Source organism: Coregonus clupeaformis, chromosome 29, assembly GCF_020615455.1.
Source record: "Coregonus clupeaformis isolate EN_2021a chromosome 29, ASM2061545v1, whole genome shotgun sequence".
Taxonomy (NCBI): Eukaryota; Metazoa; Chordata; class Actinopteri; order Salmoniformes; family Salmonidae; genus Coregonus; species Coregonus clupeaformis.
Genome location: NC_059220.1, coordinates 14894493 through 14911641, shown reverse-complemented (window position 1 = coordinate 14911641; position 17149 = coordinate 14894493). Strand labels below are relative to the sequence as shown.

The following is a 17149-nucleotide window of genomic DNA, read 5'->3' as shown; positions in this document are numbered from 1 at the left end:
AGGAGGAGAGGAGGAGGAGAGGAGGAGGAGAGAGGAGGAGAGGAGGAGGGGGAGAGAGAAGGAGAGGAGGAGAGAGAAGGAGAGAGAAGGAGAGGAGGAGAGAGAAGGAGAGGAGGAGAGAAGGAGAGAGAAGGAGAGGAGGAGAGAGAAAGAGAGGAGGAGAGGAGGAGAGAGAAGGAGAGGAGGAGAGAGAAGGAGAGAGAAGGAGAAGAGGAGAGAGAAGGAGAGGAGGAGAGGAGGAGAGAGAAGGAGAGAGAAGGAGAAGAGGAGAGAGAAGGAGAGGAGGTTTGAGGATGTTGTAGGGCTAGCCGCCAGAGAGAGAGAGGTGTTGACAGTTAGAATGTACAGTAACTGTGGTGTGTTAAAGCTTTTATCATCTGAAACATCCACACTAGGAGCCATCAAAAAGCCACCACCGCTCACTCTAACTCCTACTACCTACGCCCCATCCCCCCACGACAACACATACACACACACATTTAGTAAATATGGCTTTCTACTCTCTCTCAATCCAACTACTAGTGCTGCATGCCACCCGCACACACAGCCTAAGAGCTCCCCCTAGCAGGTGAAAGGAAGCACATCTAGAGAGAGATGAAGAGACAGAGAGAGAGAGAGGAGAGAGAGAGAGAGAGAGAGAGAGAGAGAGAGAGAGAGAGAGAGAGAGAGAGAGAGAGAGAGAGAGAGAGAGAGAGAGAAAGGGGGGGGCGCTAGTTTCAGTGACCATTTGTTCTCTTCATGTGGTATTAGAAGTGGGGACATTGATGGTACAATATTAGTAGTCTATCAGGGACATTGATAGTACAATATTAGTAGTCTATCAGGGACATGGATGGTACAGTATTAGTAGTCTATCAGGGACATGGATGGTACAGTATTAGTAGTCTATCAGGGACATGGATGGTACAGTATTAGTAGTCTATCAGGGACATGGATGGTACAGTATTAGTAGACTATCAGGGACATGGATGGTACAGTATTAGTAGTCTATCAGGGACATGGATGGTACAGTATTAGTAGTCTATCAGGGACATGGATGGTACAGTATTAGTAGTCTATCAGGGACATGGATGGTACAGTATTAGTAGTCTATCAGGGACATGGATGGTACAGTATTAGTAGTCTATCAGGGACATGGATGGTACAGTATTAGTAGTCTATCAGGGACATGGATGGTACAGTATTAGTAGTCTATCAGGGACATGGATGGTACAGTATTAGTAGACTATCAGGGACATGGATGGTACAGTATTAGTAGTCTATCAGGGACATGGATGGTACAGTATTAGTAGTCTATCAGGGACATGGATGGTACAGTATTAGTAGACTATCAGGGACATGGATGGTACAGTATTAGTAGTCGATCAGGGACATGGATGGTACAGTATTAGTAGACTATCAGGGACATGGATGGTACAGTATTAGTAGTCTATCAGGGACATGGATGGTACAGTATTAGTAGTCTATCAGGGACATGGATGGTACAGTATTAGTAGACTATCAGGGACATGGATGGTACAGTATTAGTAGACTATCAGGGACATGGATGGCGGTTGGACAGGCGAACCAACGGCCATCTAATCAGGAGAATTTGTTTAGGCATGCTGCTTTCTGAAGCCATTCTCTTTCACTGAATAATGAATTATTCACTACTCTCAAGATGCTTTTTGTGTTTCTCTCACACACAAACACATACACACACACCAACAACAACGGTGGGTGACATCAGGCTTCCCTAAAAACAACAGTACCAGGGATTTCTACCTTGCTCTTTCTGCTTCTAAGCTCTGTGAATATTATGAATGTATATTTTATGGTCCCTAACACATAAAATAATAGTATTCAAGCCTTTTTCGGAATTCATAAATTAGGGCCACATTAGAATTATTAAAACATTGTGATCCAATCACAAAGACTATCATCAACCAGCTTTGAAACGGTTAAACCAAAAGGTTCATGGTGTTAATAAAAAAAAGTGTATTTCAGTTATTATTAATGTATTTTTTATTGCAAACAGCACTATTGAGCTCCATGCAGATGTTAATTCTCACCGAGACACAGAGAGACGGGCAGCAACACCTCGATCACACCTCAGAATGAGCACTGTTCATTCCTCTGCCTGCCTGTTTGTCTCTCTGGGTTCTCTACAGAACAAAGACCAGCTCAGTGGGGTTTCTCTCTGGTCCCCCTCGCTCCCAACCCAATGGCATCTCAAGTGGTCGCTGCTGCAATTTAGACACTGTCACACGCCGGGCTGTGTGTGTGTGTGTGTGTGTGTGTGTGTGTGTGTGTGTGTGTGTGTGTGTGTGTGTGTGTGTGTGTGTGTGTGTGTGTGTGTAAACGTATGTCAGACACTACAATAGGACCTCTCAGCACCTCTTCATATACTCTCTATAAATCATAAATTGCTGTTTTCTAGTTTTAACGGAAATATATCACATAAATGTTAATGGTTTAAAACCTATAAACTTATTGGGCATAGTGTGTCAAAATTACAAAATTATTAGGAGTAAATTGTATTTACTAATAAATAAATAAAAACTATCAAATACTTCAATGTAAATATATAGAAAACATATATTGGACTCCGTACCCATACAGAATAACCACATCACTTACAGCAGCCTATATCAGTGATAAATTACCCTCTGAAAATAACATACCGCTTTGGCGCAGCATACAGCTTTGACGCAGCTTACCAATGATGGTGTTTTAATTTCCATGTGTGAAAACATGCTTAAATCAAAATTTTCGAAAAATAACATATTCAAACAGATATCCATGCCGCGCTTGGAAAGGTTTCAATGTTTCACACATATTGAGTGGTGGGTGGGTCGTCAAGCTCACAGAGAATGTGTGTGTTTTAATGTAGCACACACAACCTCAGAGCTGCTGCCGAGCCTGTAAAACTATTGAAGTGCAACACTGCAGAGTTTGCAGCTCTCCCTGCCTTCCATCGCTGAGAAGAAAACATCTGAATAAGCCAGTGCAACTGAAACTTTGTAGAAGCCGGCTGTCTCAAAGGCACTTACGGCTAATCCTGACGAAGACCTACACTTAACTACCACTGAATGATTGAACTTGTTGATTAGAAGGCAGATGCAAACACAGACACATATTTTACTGTCTTCTCAAGAACTCCCCCTTAAGTAAAAAAGGTAAGATAAGAGGAGACGTAGCACACTGTTTCACCATCGTATATCACAATAATATTAGAAATGAAGTAATTCCAATAAAGATTGGCAGAAAACACTTTTTGGTGACTTCAACAGAAAGAAGATTTAATTAGGTTTAATTAGGTCCAACAGATAAATCACATTTTTATCTTCCTCTACACAAGTTCTCGGCCATCAAAACAACAGCTTTTGCTACATTAAATATTGGTTGCTTCAAATGGATATATGATCTAATAGTGCATGAAAAAATTATGCTGATTTTGGTGATGCCGTATGTGCAGGTGAAATTGTGAATTCACATGTGTGAATTTGCATATGCATGCTTGTGTGTGTGTGTCTTCAACCATAAATCCAAAAACCATTGCGTCTCTGACACATAAATGATGAAATGTACAAGCACCATACCACAGCTTGCAGCCAGCTCTCTTCCCATGTCTGAACACCCATCATTTAGAACTGAATATCACTTTCCAGACAGGTTTGACCTGCTAGACATCGAGACTTCCCCTAATCATCCAGTCATGGGCTGTACTGTACTATTCTACTGCGGCATTCAAAACTCACTGAAGGCCGACCCTTACCAAGGTTTTAATGTTTTAAATGAGTGTGTCTGCATACACAGTCCACACACACACAGTCCACAAACACACAATCCACACACACACACACACAAACAGGCAAACATGGTCGTGCAGAGCAACCATGGTGTAGTGTGTGTGTGGACTGTGTATGCAGATACACTCATTTAAAACATTAAAACCTTGTCAGGGAGGCATGGTACACTATGAGGCCTTGTGTGTGTGTGTGTTTTCACTATGTCAGGGAGGCAGGGTACACTATGAGGCCTTGTGTGTGTGTGTTTTCACTATGTCAGGGAGGCATGGTACACTATGAGGCCTTGTGTGTGTGTGTTTTCACTATGTCAGGGAGGCAGGGTACACTATGAGGCCTTGTGTGTGTGTGTTTTCACTATGTCAGGGAGGCAGGGTACACTATGAGGCCTTATGTGTGTGTGTTTTCACTATGTCAGGGAGGCAGGGTACACTATGAGGCCTTGTGTGTGTGTGTTTTCACTATGTCAGGGAGGCAGGGTACACTATGAGGCCTTGTGTGTGTGTGTTTTCACTATGTCAGGGAGGCAGGGTACACTATGAGGCCTTGTGTGTGTGTGTTTTCACTATGTCAGGGAGGCAGGGTACACTATGAGGCCTTGTGTGTGTGTGTTTTCACTATGTCAGGGAGGCAGGGTACACTATGAGGCCTTGTGTGTGTGTGTTTTCACTATGTCAGGGAGGCAGGGTACACTATGAGGCCTTGTGTGTGTGTGTTTTCACTATGTCAGGGAGGCAGGGTACACTATGAGGCCTTGTGTGTGTGTGCACCCTCCTACCGATCTAAGGGTTGTCTCAGGAGTAGGTTGACACTCAGATTGTCACTCATATTTCTTACATCACCTCAACCACAGTCTAACATTGGAGACAACACTAAAACAGGCCTGTTCTCTCTCTCTCTCTCTCTCTCTCTCTCTCTCTCTCTCTCTCTCTCTCTCTCTCTCTCTCTCTCTCTCTCTCTCTCTCTCTCTCTCTCTCTCTCTCTCTCTCTCTCTCTCTCTCTCTCTCTCTCTCTCTCTCTCTCTCTCTCTCTCTCTCTCTCTCTCTCTCTCTCTCTCTCTCTCTCTCTCTCTCTCTCTCTCTCTCTCTCTCACACACACACACACACACACACACACAGACAGAGACAGACAGACAGACACAAACACAGACATCTTTGCAATCAGATCTAGGTCTGATAACTCAGAAAAGCTTTAGTTTCCAGAACAACAAGGTACATGAATATATATGACACATGCCGATATAAGGTGTGTATCTCATAGGCCAATTTTAAACGTTTTACTGTCTGGTGTCCTGCAGAGTTTAGTCAGAATAAGATGGCCGGAATTGCCCCTCCACGGGACAAACAAAACATTGCTGCTATTTGAATCCATTTGCATGCCAATGACAACAGCAGTGATGAAAACAGGATGGGGTGACTAGCTAGAGGAAAAATCTCTGTGTTTGATAAATGATGGTAGGTTGACTGGAGCTGAAGCCATCACACACAAACCTGAGTCCAGAGGACTGACTGTTATAGATATAAACACACACACACACACACACACACACACACACAAAGATCAAGACACACACACACATACAAGGATTGACAGGCATACGCGCACACACACAAAAATGATTGGGCCATAAAAGTGAGAGGTGTGTGTGTTGGAGAGAATGTGCAGAGTACACAGTCCTAACAACACACAACACATTGGACTCAGGTGACATCACCGTGGAGGGCCTCTGTTCTCAGTTGGCTGGCTGGATTAGACTCTGACACTACTTCAGAATGCCATAGAAGAAGAAATGATGGCTGGATTTAATTGATTTGAACTTGATACCTTGAAAGTGCTCTTTAGAATTTGACCAGGCTATCTTTGTTTCACAATTCTTCAGGTCTGGTTGGTCGTTTTCAGGGTAGCTAGACTCTAATAAACGTTTTTGTGTAACACTATGCTACTACCAAATTGTAGAAAAGGTAACAATTATCTTGTAGTTTAAAAATTCATAATTTAACACTTAATCAATGAACAGGTGTTTCATACACGCTGATGTATGATGTAAAAAATAGAGATAGGGTAATAATTGTTTCATAGAATGTCCGCGTTTCCTGCTAAATCTCTCATCGGCTTTCAGCTATCGGCTCACGGCTCTCCTCTATCGTGCCACGACACATCCGTGGCTCTGTGCAAGCAGCGCTCTGAAGACACTGCGCTCCTGCTCCTAACTGCGTTTTTTCTGCCTGCCAGTATAGCCTACACTTGTACAGGTCTCCTATAGTAGGTAGGCTATACCTACAGCTGTAGCCTAGACGTCAGAACCTAGAATCGTTACAATAAATTGGTGATAGACATCTAATAATAGCCTACAAAGACGTTTGGACACACAATTGACTATTGCAAATAGAGATGTTTTGCGAATCAACTGCTAAATTAATTGTATAAACAACAATGGAGGACATATCCGCAAATCATCATTCACCAAAAAATATAAAGGTAAATCCATATTGTCAAAACAGAAAGTAGGCTGACATTCAATTATCTCTTTATATCGCGAGAAATCTGTATAATTAAAATATGAATGTAGCATATATACACCATGCCAAGGTATTGTTAAATTACTTCAGCTGTCAACATCGCTCTATAATAATTAAATTCGGATTAAAAAAGCAACAAAGCAGAGATAATAAGGTTGGTTGCATGCGTTGGCTTACCTGGCGCGAGATATCTGACTAGTGCTCGAACAAGGGGAGGATAAATCTGTACAATATTTATATATTTAAATTGGCTTATGAAATTAAACATATATTCGGTTCACTATAACAAAAAATAACAGGGATACCGGCTTTGGATGTTTGATAAAAGCTTGGTGGTTTGATAAAATGCATATTGTGTTTTATTAGACTAATATGAAAACGCTTGGAGATGTGATCGTTTTCTGTTTGCTAGGACACACAAGTTAAATGTGTAATCTCAACACCATGTGTCAATAGGTTACATCGCTAGTAGATTAATATTATTACACTTACATTGTTGGAAATGTATGACTTAAATTGAGTGCACAAATGCATATGAGTGGACTATATACAGGAACTTGAAAGCCTGTTGAAACAGAATAATGTATAACATAGGCTTTCAGAGTAAGACAGCAATGTCAGAGGTCCATGCATTCACTGAAACCAGGTATTGTTCATGGTTTTCCACTTGGCCCCATATGACTTAGTGCAGCCAGATACCTGACGGCCTAAAAGCACCAACAATAGCTTACACTTCACAGTTCAATTGTCTGTTTGGAAGAGAAGACGGGTTGATGGTGAAATACCAATATAAATGTCATTAAGATGCTGTATTTAATAGACAATTAATAAGGTAAAGCTCCTTTTTAATTTATACAGCTTTCACAAAAGTAGTCTAAACTATTATCCTATGCATAAAGTATATTTAACTTAAATGTTATGCGTAAAAGAACAGAGTATAGGCAACATGACATCTTTACTTTTTAAGGAAATGTCATTGTTAAATATTGAATAGACTATTTAATTTATCCAATTAATTATACTGTCAAATGCAATTATTTATAAACTAGTGAAACCTTGTCACATTCCGTAGTTCAAAACTCTTTTTTTTCTAAACCTGATGTCACGCACTGAAGAGTTCACTATAACCTCACTGAAGTTGATCAAATTAGCCAAATGTGGCAGTAAAGACAGAAGTCATACAATTACACATCACATTTCACTGAATTAAAAAACATGTAAATAGTCCATTCATGAGTTGTGTGTAATTGAGTGAAAAGCAGGTACTTACGTGCTATTAATTCTCTCTGTGACACGTGCTGTGGGTTCCCCTGCTTGCGACGGGACATTGCCCTGGCATTTACACTTGCATTGCCCGGAGACCAGCACTCTGAAGGATGGGCTCGCTTCCCTCCTATGGCCTCCACTTGCTCTGCACTCAACTTTTCCCGGGACCTCCAAAAGACCGAGGCTCCTGCTCTCGGACCGCCGGCCGTGGTGGGTGGTTGATCGTGCGTGGTGCTATTGGCTAGTGGTCCCCTCACTCGGAGATGCGAAAGTATCTTTTGCGCTTCGCCTCGTCGGTCCACTCTGCCCCTGTGTTTGTGACGAGACCGTGGATAGCCTGTGCTATACCTTCAGTTCTCTTTCACCGCTTCTCTCTGTAGGCTACTCACACCATTTGGTAAAAAGGTGTGTGAGAGAAGTGAGATCTGTCCGAGTAGAAAAAAAGATATCAGAAGTGGGGGAAATATCCTTGGATGTTTGACGGCTGTAGTGAGTGACAGTTGGGATCAAACCCTGGCGAGTGTCCCTCCACCTTGTGAGAGATGAAGAAGAATGAGAACGCAATGGTCAGTGCGCGCGCTGACAGCTCGGGGTACACTGGGTATCACTGTGCGTCCAGTCAATGAACTCTGAACTCTGAACTTATTTCGTTTCTTCTTTTAGAAACAAACGCAAAAATAAAAGAACAAATCCCAAACATACACAATTACAATAATTGATAGTACAATTTTACAAAATGATGAATCCAATTTTTCTTCTCGGGCACTTGGGTATCGCCAAGTGATGGGCACTTCTGTTGGTGCAGCCTTGAGCATCAGCATGCAATGCCAGGTACTTTTCAGTCTCCTCAACTCCAAGTGCTCTGCACCCTTGTACGGCTCTGTGGAGACCGGGCACACAGACTGCCACCTCTTTTCTCAATAAATCAAGACCTGCACGCTTTTTTCTCCCCTTTCTCTGTATGAGTGTGAAGATGGCGTAGTGAGTCCTGCTTCCCCCGAGCTCTCGGTTTCTCTGTGGCTAGGGCTGTCTCCGTACAATGGGATACAATTCAAGTTCAAGTGCGGACGTGACGTTAAGTCTACAGTGAGAAAGAAAAACTGCAGACTGCAAGAGCACTGGGGGCGACTAGTGGTGGCTTTTCACAACTATCGGATCACCAGCAGCAAGCCGTGGACAGCGCACTGCCGCGGTCTCTTAGATAGAGGGGAGCAGTGGACGGAGCCAGTCGCTCTCTCACTGCCTCACACAGACAGACACACGCGGAAGGGAAAGTCGCAGTGTTCAGAAAAAAAAGTCACGTTATTCTTTATGTTCAAATAACATTTTCCATTGACCAATATGGCCTAATAATACAATAAGATTGTTTGTTGATTTTTTGCAGGGACCGGCTGGACAGTTTTGCATAGACCTGCTGGACAGTTTATAAGACAATTTCTATCAAATGCATTCATTGTCATCCGTCAAATAAAATGTATTATAAATATTATTCAAGTGGTTTTTGTTTACATATAGGCCTTAGGTAAATTATTTTATAAGTGGATGACCCTTGTTAAGATTTAGTCAACAAGGTGTTTTTTTATAGGCGCGCATTTCTGTATGCGCTTTTGACGTCCTATTCGATTACAATAGGAGCTAAGAAGGAGGTGGAGAAATAGACATTGATATAAAGTTCTTGGAATTATAACGTATTATGTGTCTTGTTACATTTTCCATTTAACAACATTTGACCAGTATTCTGTAGTAACCTTCCTTCTGCTTGACAATTTGCCGTTGGAATGGAACACATTTGAACATAGATTAATTTTTTCAGAGATTTTATCATAAAATACCAGAACTTCTTTACTCACTGCAAATTATAAAAAATAAATACTGGAAGTAATGTTGATGTTGATTAGTCATAGCCTAACTGTCTGCAACATTTATTTTTCAACAAAAAGTGTAGCCTAGGCTACTGTAGTGTATGTTATTTATCTCTGAACAGGTTCTCCGCAGACATTCATATATTTACATTTAGATTTATTCGGAGTTACATATTCTGTCATAAATGTATCATGACCTAGTAAAAGACGCAAAGCAAAGTCCGAGCTTTAAACACGATTCATTAGAGTTCGATCAAATACATAGTGAATGTGCTTTGGCTATCTGTGCACTTTATTACAGGGTTATGCCTAGACCACCTGGGTATCCTATGGTCTGTGTCTTATTCGTTATTTACATAGTTTACACATGATTCGGGCTCACATGTGTAGCCTAATGTAAAAGCGTCCAATGATTTATCAGAATAATTAAATACAGGCTACGTTTTTTTTTTAATGAAATGAAGTATGAACTATTGATAATGTGACAGTTCATTCCTCATTCCTGCGTCCTTAATTCAAATCTATTTATCTCCAGATTCCAATATGGTTTTTACCAGTATGGTACCAGGGAAGCATTTCATATGGATCCTCTTTTGCCCTAATTATGCACACTGGAGTTCAAATCCATGATCAGGGCCTTGTCAACACGATGATACTCATAAATTACAGAAATACACTTCCAAGTAGAATAAACTCAAGATGAAAATGAGAAACCCACACTGGGGCCCAGAATGAGAAACAGATCCTCATCACACTGTGTCAGCAGCATCTATATAGTAGGCCTACAATGCAGATGATCTCCTCCCCACCCTCTGCTCTGCAACCCCACTGCCTGCCTGCCTGTGTGGGACTGCTCCACTGCATGTGAGACTCGGAGACACCCAAGAGCATGGCACTAAGTAAAATAGTGGGTTTGAGCTGAACGTCTCCCCTCTACCTACATGGGGCTGTGGTGGTAATCTCCTGCATGTCTTACTGGGAGCTGATTGACAAGGCAGGGGATAGGCAGTAGTAAGGCAGGCGGTAAGGCAGGCAGGCAGCAGGGCAGGCAGGCAGCAGGGCAGGGAGAGAGGCAGGCTGGCAGACAGCAGACAGGCAGGCAGGGCAGGGCAGGGCAGGGCAGGGCAGGGCAGGGCAGGCAGATTGTGTGTTAGTGGGGGGTGAGGGGATCATGACAAGTAAGTTATTGTGTAACTCTGATGAAGATATTTGGGACAATTTACAAATTAATTAAATTGAAGAGGTGTGGAGGGGAGCACAAAATAACTATCGTTTTGACATGTTTGATGCAAAGGAAATATAGTATTCCACACAATCTAGAGTGGTTCTGTTCTGGTGAAAAGAAGGGCACTATGTAAGAAATAGGGTGCCATTTGAGATACACTATGACTGAGCCTGTGCTGTGGTAATACATACATCTGATTTTCATCTAGCAAGTGATGCGGAGCTGCATATTGTTCCAACACTCCCATTCAACTTTCAACCCAGACGTGCTATCTATCTATCTAGACTTTTTAAACCTTTATCTATAGTAGCCTATATATGGTGACAGGGATTCACTTTGTTGAAAACAACAACTTTTCACAGACATTTCCTAGTGGAGGGAATTACTAGGCATCAGAAAGAGAGGTGGGGGGTTATTTTTCACTAGACATGAAAGGTAGGTCAAAAGTCAAAAGCAAACTCTCTGGTCATCCTTTCCTTTCCACATTTCTATGACGTTGATTGGCTCAGCTGATGCCAATTCCTATAGCTATTTAACACCCATCTCCACATCTCACTAGCTGGATTTGTGGGCAAACCCCCAGCAAAAACCCAGCAAACCCCCTGGAAAAACTTCCCCTTCCTCTTCCTCTAGCCGTATTTTAATCCGTGCATCATGGCTTCACGCCGTTCCGTCTCGAGATGTTCATGCATATTTATCTCCAAGTCGTGCCGGGTCAGGTATTCATCCATCTGCATACCTCCATCTCTTCTCCCTCTCTCTGTTGATCACGGGCAAATCCAAAGGCCTGCTATCCCAGGGTTTAATACCCGGTGCGTACACGACGCGGCACACTGGCTGAGCCTCCCCCTCGCATCTAGATTAGGGGGAAAGAAGGGTTTGTTCCTGTGCCAGGTGTTGTCTGCTCCACAGTTCTTCTCATCTGCTGAGGAACCATGAAATACGCTTCTTTAAGCCTTAGTGGCCTGCCGCTCACTGCTGGCTGAGACCGAGGCTGAGACTGCCGCTACTGCAGAGCACTGTGTAAAACCACCGCCGTGCTGCGTTGAATGGACTTTGTTCAGTCTTCCACATCGCCTTGAGTGCTCTTCCCTTCTTCTCTCTTTGTCGATACCAGTCCTTTCGCGGCTCGTCTTGGCTGGGGCCCCGAGCTTCAGCTGTCTTCAGTAGCAGCTTGACAGACTCAGAGCCAAGCGCTTTCCTCCTTCCCTCCCTCCTTTCCTCTTTCCCTCCCTCCTTTCCTCCCTCCTTTCCTCCTTCCCTAAATACACCAGCACCAGTGAGTGGGAGGATATAAATAGACATTCTCATGCTCATTTACAATAAAAGGGGGGATTGCAGGTTCTTCCCAATGATGTCTTTGCCGTACTGTATAACAGAACACCCACCTCCTATTTGGAAGGATATATCCAACCGTTTTGTCCTCGCATTACTTAGCTGAAGGCATTAAGTTGAAATGTAAATCATTTTCATGTTTAAGACTAAGTATATGCCAATGGTTTTGGTTTTAGGTGTTACGGAAAGTAAGGTATGAGATTAAGATTAGTATTCATTTGTTGGTTCATCACTGTAGTTAATTCAGTGGTCAGAGAGAGGGACTAAGTAAGTGGAATATAGGATTCGATCCCACTGCGAGCCTACTGTTGGGCCCTGGTCAAAAGAAGTGCACTAAATAGGGAATAGGGTGCCATTTCGAACACTCCTGTCTCATTCAAAGGTCACCAACTGACAAATCTTCCATATTTTGCATCATACTGTAATCACAGCAGAGCAGAGTGAAATGTTCTCATAATCAGACCATTTCCTCATCATCACCCAGGTAAAGAAGAAGAAGTGAACTGTCCATGTGAGTTGGCTGCATGGCTTATCGAGGCTCTTAGAATGAGCTCCTCATCCTTTTTCTCTCCGCTCTCAGACCCGTGTTGGGCAGGAGTAGTCACCTCTCTATTGCATCATTTCCTCCCTATTGAAAGTTCCGGGCCAATACCTCTCTGAGCTGAGGACCATCAGTGTTATAAGTTAAGAATGGATCATCGTCAACTTTCAGTATTTTTCACTCTCACTCTGGAAGATACAAAAAATAATCATCAGAGGACTCAACACTTCCCTCCAGAATATCGTATTAAACAGAGAAAGAAAGAGAGGCAGAGAGAGAGAGAGAGAGAGAGAGAGAGAGAGAGAGAGAGAGAGAGAGAGAGAGAGGCCGAGAGAGAGACAATTGAACAGGTAACAGTGCTGGGAGATATGAATGTGACAGTGCTAATTCCTCTACAGCCCTGTAACGTCTCCCAGACAAAGACTTGTAATGCAACAGTACCCTCTGTTGGCTAGCAGCTGCCAGATGCAAATTACAGGCCTCTGTTTACGCACCCAATGCACAGAGCAGGTTTAGCTCGCTCATCGCGATTTGGGACCTTAACCCCAACCTCTCTACCCCCGACTACCATTCCTGGTAACCAATACCCCACCCCACCCTTCTCTCCGGACGCAAGGGAAGAAGAGACTAGAAGAAAAGCCTCGTTTGTTGTCTTCAGTGGTGTACTACAGTTCTCTTCAGTTCTCTTGTTCTAGACCTGTCTGACTGCCTGAGTCCATTTGAAAGTCAATGTTAAGTATGATTGATCGCATAGAGCTACATCTTTGCATAGGCCCCTAGACGGTGTCTACACTGTAGCCAAATGAATAGATAGTAGGTTGATTTGAAACATTACCTGTCCTGAAATAATATTCACTTTGGGTGTCCTCCTTACTGGGTTAATGTTTCATTAAAAAGGTATTGGTGGTTTTATTTTCTTATTATAGATGTTGAGAATAAAAGGCAACCTTTAAAGTGCTAAAGAGTGCTCCCAAGATGTTCTCCACATGATTCAAGTGTTTGAGGGGGAGCTCGCGAGCAGAGAACAAGCCCTTAAGCACAATTAAGAATATCAAAGTTGAAATTATTCCTTTTAAAGGGAAAATGCTAATGATAGGTTTATTTAGAACAACTTAACACATTCCCCTGCTCTGCTCAACTGAAGCCGATGTGCTTATTGACTCACACACTTCTTCTCTCTACTCTTAATCAAGAAGGGTTGGGGTGTTTTTCTTTTTTCAAAGTTAACTTAATTTTTTTGGAATAATTAACGCTATTACAATTAACTGACGTAGATAGGAGGGTTGTGTTTGTCATTATCTCTGATGCATTATATAATGAGGGTAAAAACAACCTAAAAAACTATGAATTTTTAACTCACAGAGCCAGAACTGTCTTTATGCGGTAATTAGATATGCATTCAATTACCAGTTGTATTTATGAGACTGCCTTGTGATGTCGTAACACTTTGATATGTTATGTGCTTGTTTTCATTTTTTCTTGTTTCTTTCTTATTTTTTGCAAGGAATTGAATAGAAATTGTATTCAAGTTAATATTGTTGTAACCTATTGTATCCATATAGACTGATCTCATTTGACATATGTTTGATTGAATTGATCACACATTTTGACAGGGCTCTCACTCTTTCTCTTCTCTCTGTCCCTCTCTTTCCCCGCACACACACACACACACACACACACACACACACACACACACACACACACACACACACACACACACACACACACACACACACACACACACACACACTCGCTCGCATGCACGCACACACGCACACAACAGAGAGAGAGAGAGAGAGAGAGAGAGAGAGAGAGGAGAGAGAAAGACAGGGAGAGAAATGGCCCATCACTCCAGTAAAGGAATGTGCCCTTTAATTCCCTTTTCAGCAAGAAAAGGGAAATAAAAGTTCAAGAGTCCGTCCCAAATGGTACACTATTCCCTACATGGTGCACTACTTTTGACCATAGGCCTCTGGTGCTCGGTTCAAAAGCAGCGCACTACATAGGGAAAAGGGTATTATTTGGGACGCGGCCCAAGATGCTTTGGTAATAAAGATGGGTGATATAAAGCTGTCTGGATGCTCCAGGATGCTCCATGCTTCCAGCTTTCTGTCAGTATCGAGACTATCCACCCCCAGTCCAAGAGACCAAGAGGCCGGGGCCAGACGCTCTCCGACCCCTAATAAAGTATAAATAAACCGGGTTGGGTATGCCAAGGGACCCGCTTGATCTCTTTAGGAAGCCCACTCTCTCCTTTAAGAGAACCCCAATGGGACATTGTTGGCCCACACTGAGATGCCCGGCCAACAGATACAGTGGGACTAAATGTGATTGTTGGAGAAGAAAAATGGCAAGAGAGTGTGACTAAATTATTTAGTTTGGCAGTTGGATGGTCGGTAGGGCAGGCATACTTTCCAGGAGAGAGGGAGAGACAGATGGAGAGAGAGTAACACATTTGTTCCCCCCCCCCATCCACCCACCCACCACCCCCAGGTGCCACTCAAATCACCAAATCCTTTTGTTTAGCCAAGCTTTTACCTTCTCCATCTGGTGAAGTTGCCCTCAACTCGGCGTGCCTTTTACATGTGCTCCTGTTGTGGGACGGCGAAAATGTGCCCGCAAACCTTGTTGTCATCCCCATGTGACAAACTTAACGGAAAAGTTTAAATACTCTCTAATATTTCCAGAGTATCAGAAAGCCACTCTTCTCATTTACATACAGTGCATTCGGAACATATTCAGACCCCTTTACTTTTTCCACCTTTTGTTACGTTACAGCCTTATTCTAAAATGGATTAAATACGTATTTTTCCTCCTCAACCTACATACAATACCCCATAATGACAAAGCTAAAACAGTTTTTTAGACATTTTTGCACATTTATAAAAAATAAAAAAGAGAAATACCTTATTTACATAAGTATTCAGTCCCTTTGCTATGAGACTCGAAATGTTGCTCAGGTTCATCCTGTTTCCATTCATCATCCTTAAGATGTTTCTACAACTTCATTGGAGTCCACCTGCGGTAAATTCAATTGATTGGACATGATTTGGAAAGGCACACACCTGTCTATATAAAGCCCCACAGTTGACAGTGCATGTCAGAGCAAAAACCAAGCGTTGAGGTCGAAGGAATTGTCCGTAGAGCTCCGAGACAGGATTGTGTTGAGGCACAAATCTGGGGAAGGACACCAAAAAATGTCTGCAGCATTGAAGGTCCCCAAGTGGCCGTCCATTATTCTTAAATGGAAGAAGTTTGGAACCACCAAGACTCTTCCTAGAGCTGGCCGCCCGGCCAAACTGAGCAATCGGGGGAGAAGGACCTTGGTCAGGGAGGTGACCAAGAACCCAATGGTCACTCTGACAAGGCTCTAGAGTTCCTCTGTGGAGATGGGAGAATCTTCCAGAAGGACCATCATCTCTGCAGTACTCCACCAATCAGGACTTCATGGTAGAGTGTCCAGACGGAAACCACTCCTCAGTAAAAGGCACATGACAGCCCGCTTGGAATTTGCCAAAAGGCACCTAAAGACTCTCAGACCATGAGAAACAAGATTCTCTGGTCTGATGAAACCAAGATTGAACTCTTTGGCCTGAATGCCAAGCGTCACGTCTGGAGGAAACCTGGCACCATCCCTATGGCGAAGCATGGTGGTGGCAGCATCATGCTGTGGGGATGTTTTGCAGCGGCAGGGACTGGGAGACTAGTCAGGATTGAGGGAAAGATGAACGGAGCAAAGTACAGAGAGATCCTTCATGAAAACCTGCTCCAGAGCTCTCAGGACCTCAGACTGGGGCGAAGGTTCACCTTCCAACAGGACAACGACCCTAAGCACACAGCCAAGACAACGCAGGAGTGGCTTCGGGGCAGGTGTCTGAATGTCACGGACTTGAACCCGATCTAACATCTCTGGAGAGAAATTAGCTGTGCAGCGACGCTCCCGATCCAACCTGACAGAGCTTGAGAGGATCTGCAGAGAAGAATGGGAGAAACTCCCCAAATACAGGTGTGCCAAGCTTGTAGCATCACACCCAAGAATACTCGAGGCTGTAATCACTGTCAAAGGTGTTTCAACAAAGTACTGAGTAAAGGGTCTGAATACCTATGTAAATTTTTATTTGACAACATTTATTAAAACCAGTATTTGCTTTGTCATTATGGGATATTGTGTGTAGATTGATGAGGGGGGAAAAACAATTTCATCAAATTTAGAATAAGGCTGTAACGTAACAAAATGTGGAAAAAGTCAAGGGGTCTGAATACTTTCCGAATGCGCTGTATACTGTAGGCATGAGTGTGTGTAATAATTTACCATATTTGGTGAATAGCTGCATGTTTTAAAATAATATGTAGGCCTATGAGCCTGAGTGCCTGCATCCTGTGTGTATATGTACATGTAGTGTCACTACAGTTTTCACCCCTTGTTGTTTGGCTTGTTGAAATAAGAGGACGAACAGTGGCCTTTTACCTGTTAACCTTCGACCTGTTGTCACTGACCTCAAAAAATGTTGGTGGCAAAACACTCCTGCTCCATGAACAGCTTCCATTTCTGCCAGTTATTGTGGCAGCCCTCAGTCTTATAAGGACCGTGGCAGCCCTAATGGTTTGTGTA

General features: G+C 43.0%; 1 protein-coding gene across 3 annotated transcripts in view; it reads right to left on the bottom strand.

The window, feature by feature from the left end:
• LOC121544681 (B-cell lymphoma/leukemia 11B) overlaps window positions 1-8617 on the bottom strand; it is an 86347-nt gene extending 77730 nt beyond the window's left edge. For 2 of the 3 annotated variants that reach the window (XM_041854742.2, XM_041854743.2), the window contains exon 1: window positions 7579-8616. In XM_041854742.2, the coding sequence (XP_041710676.2) occupies window positions 7579-7636 (58 nt within the window). In that variant the 5' untranslated portion in view covers window positions 7637-8616. Of the gene's footprint in view, window positions 1-7578 lie in introns of all 3 variants that reach the window. The other variant, XM_041854741.2, reaches the window with a different exon arrangement.
• Between the last annotated feature and the right edge of the window lie 8532 nt (window positions 8618-17149).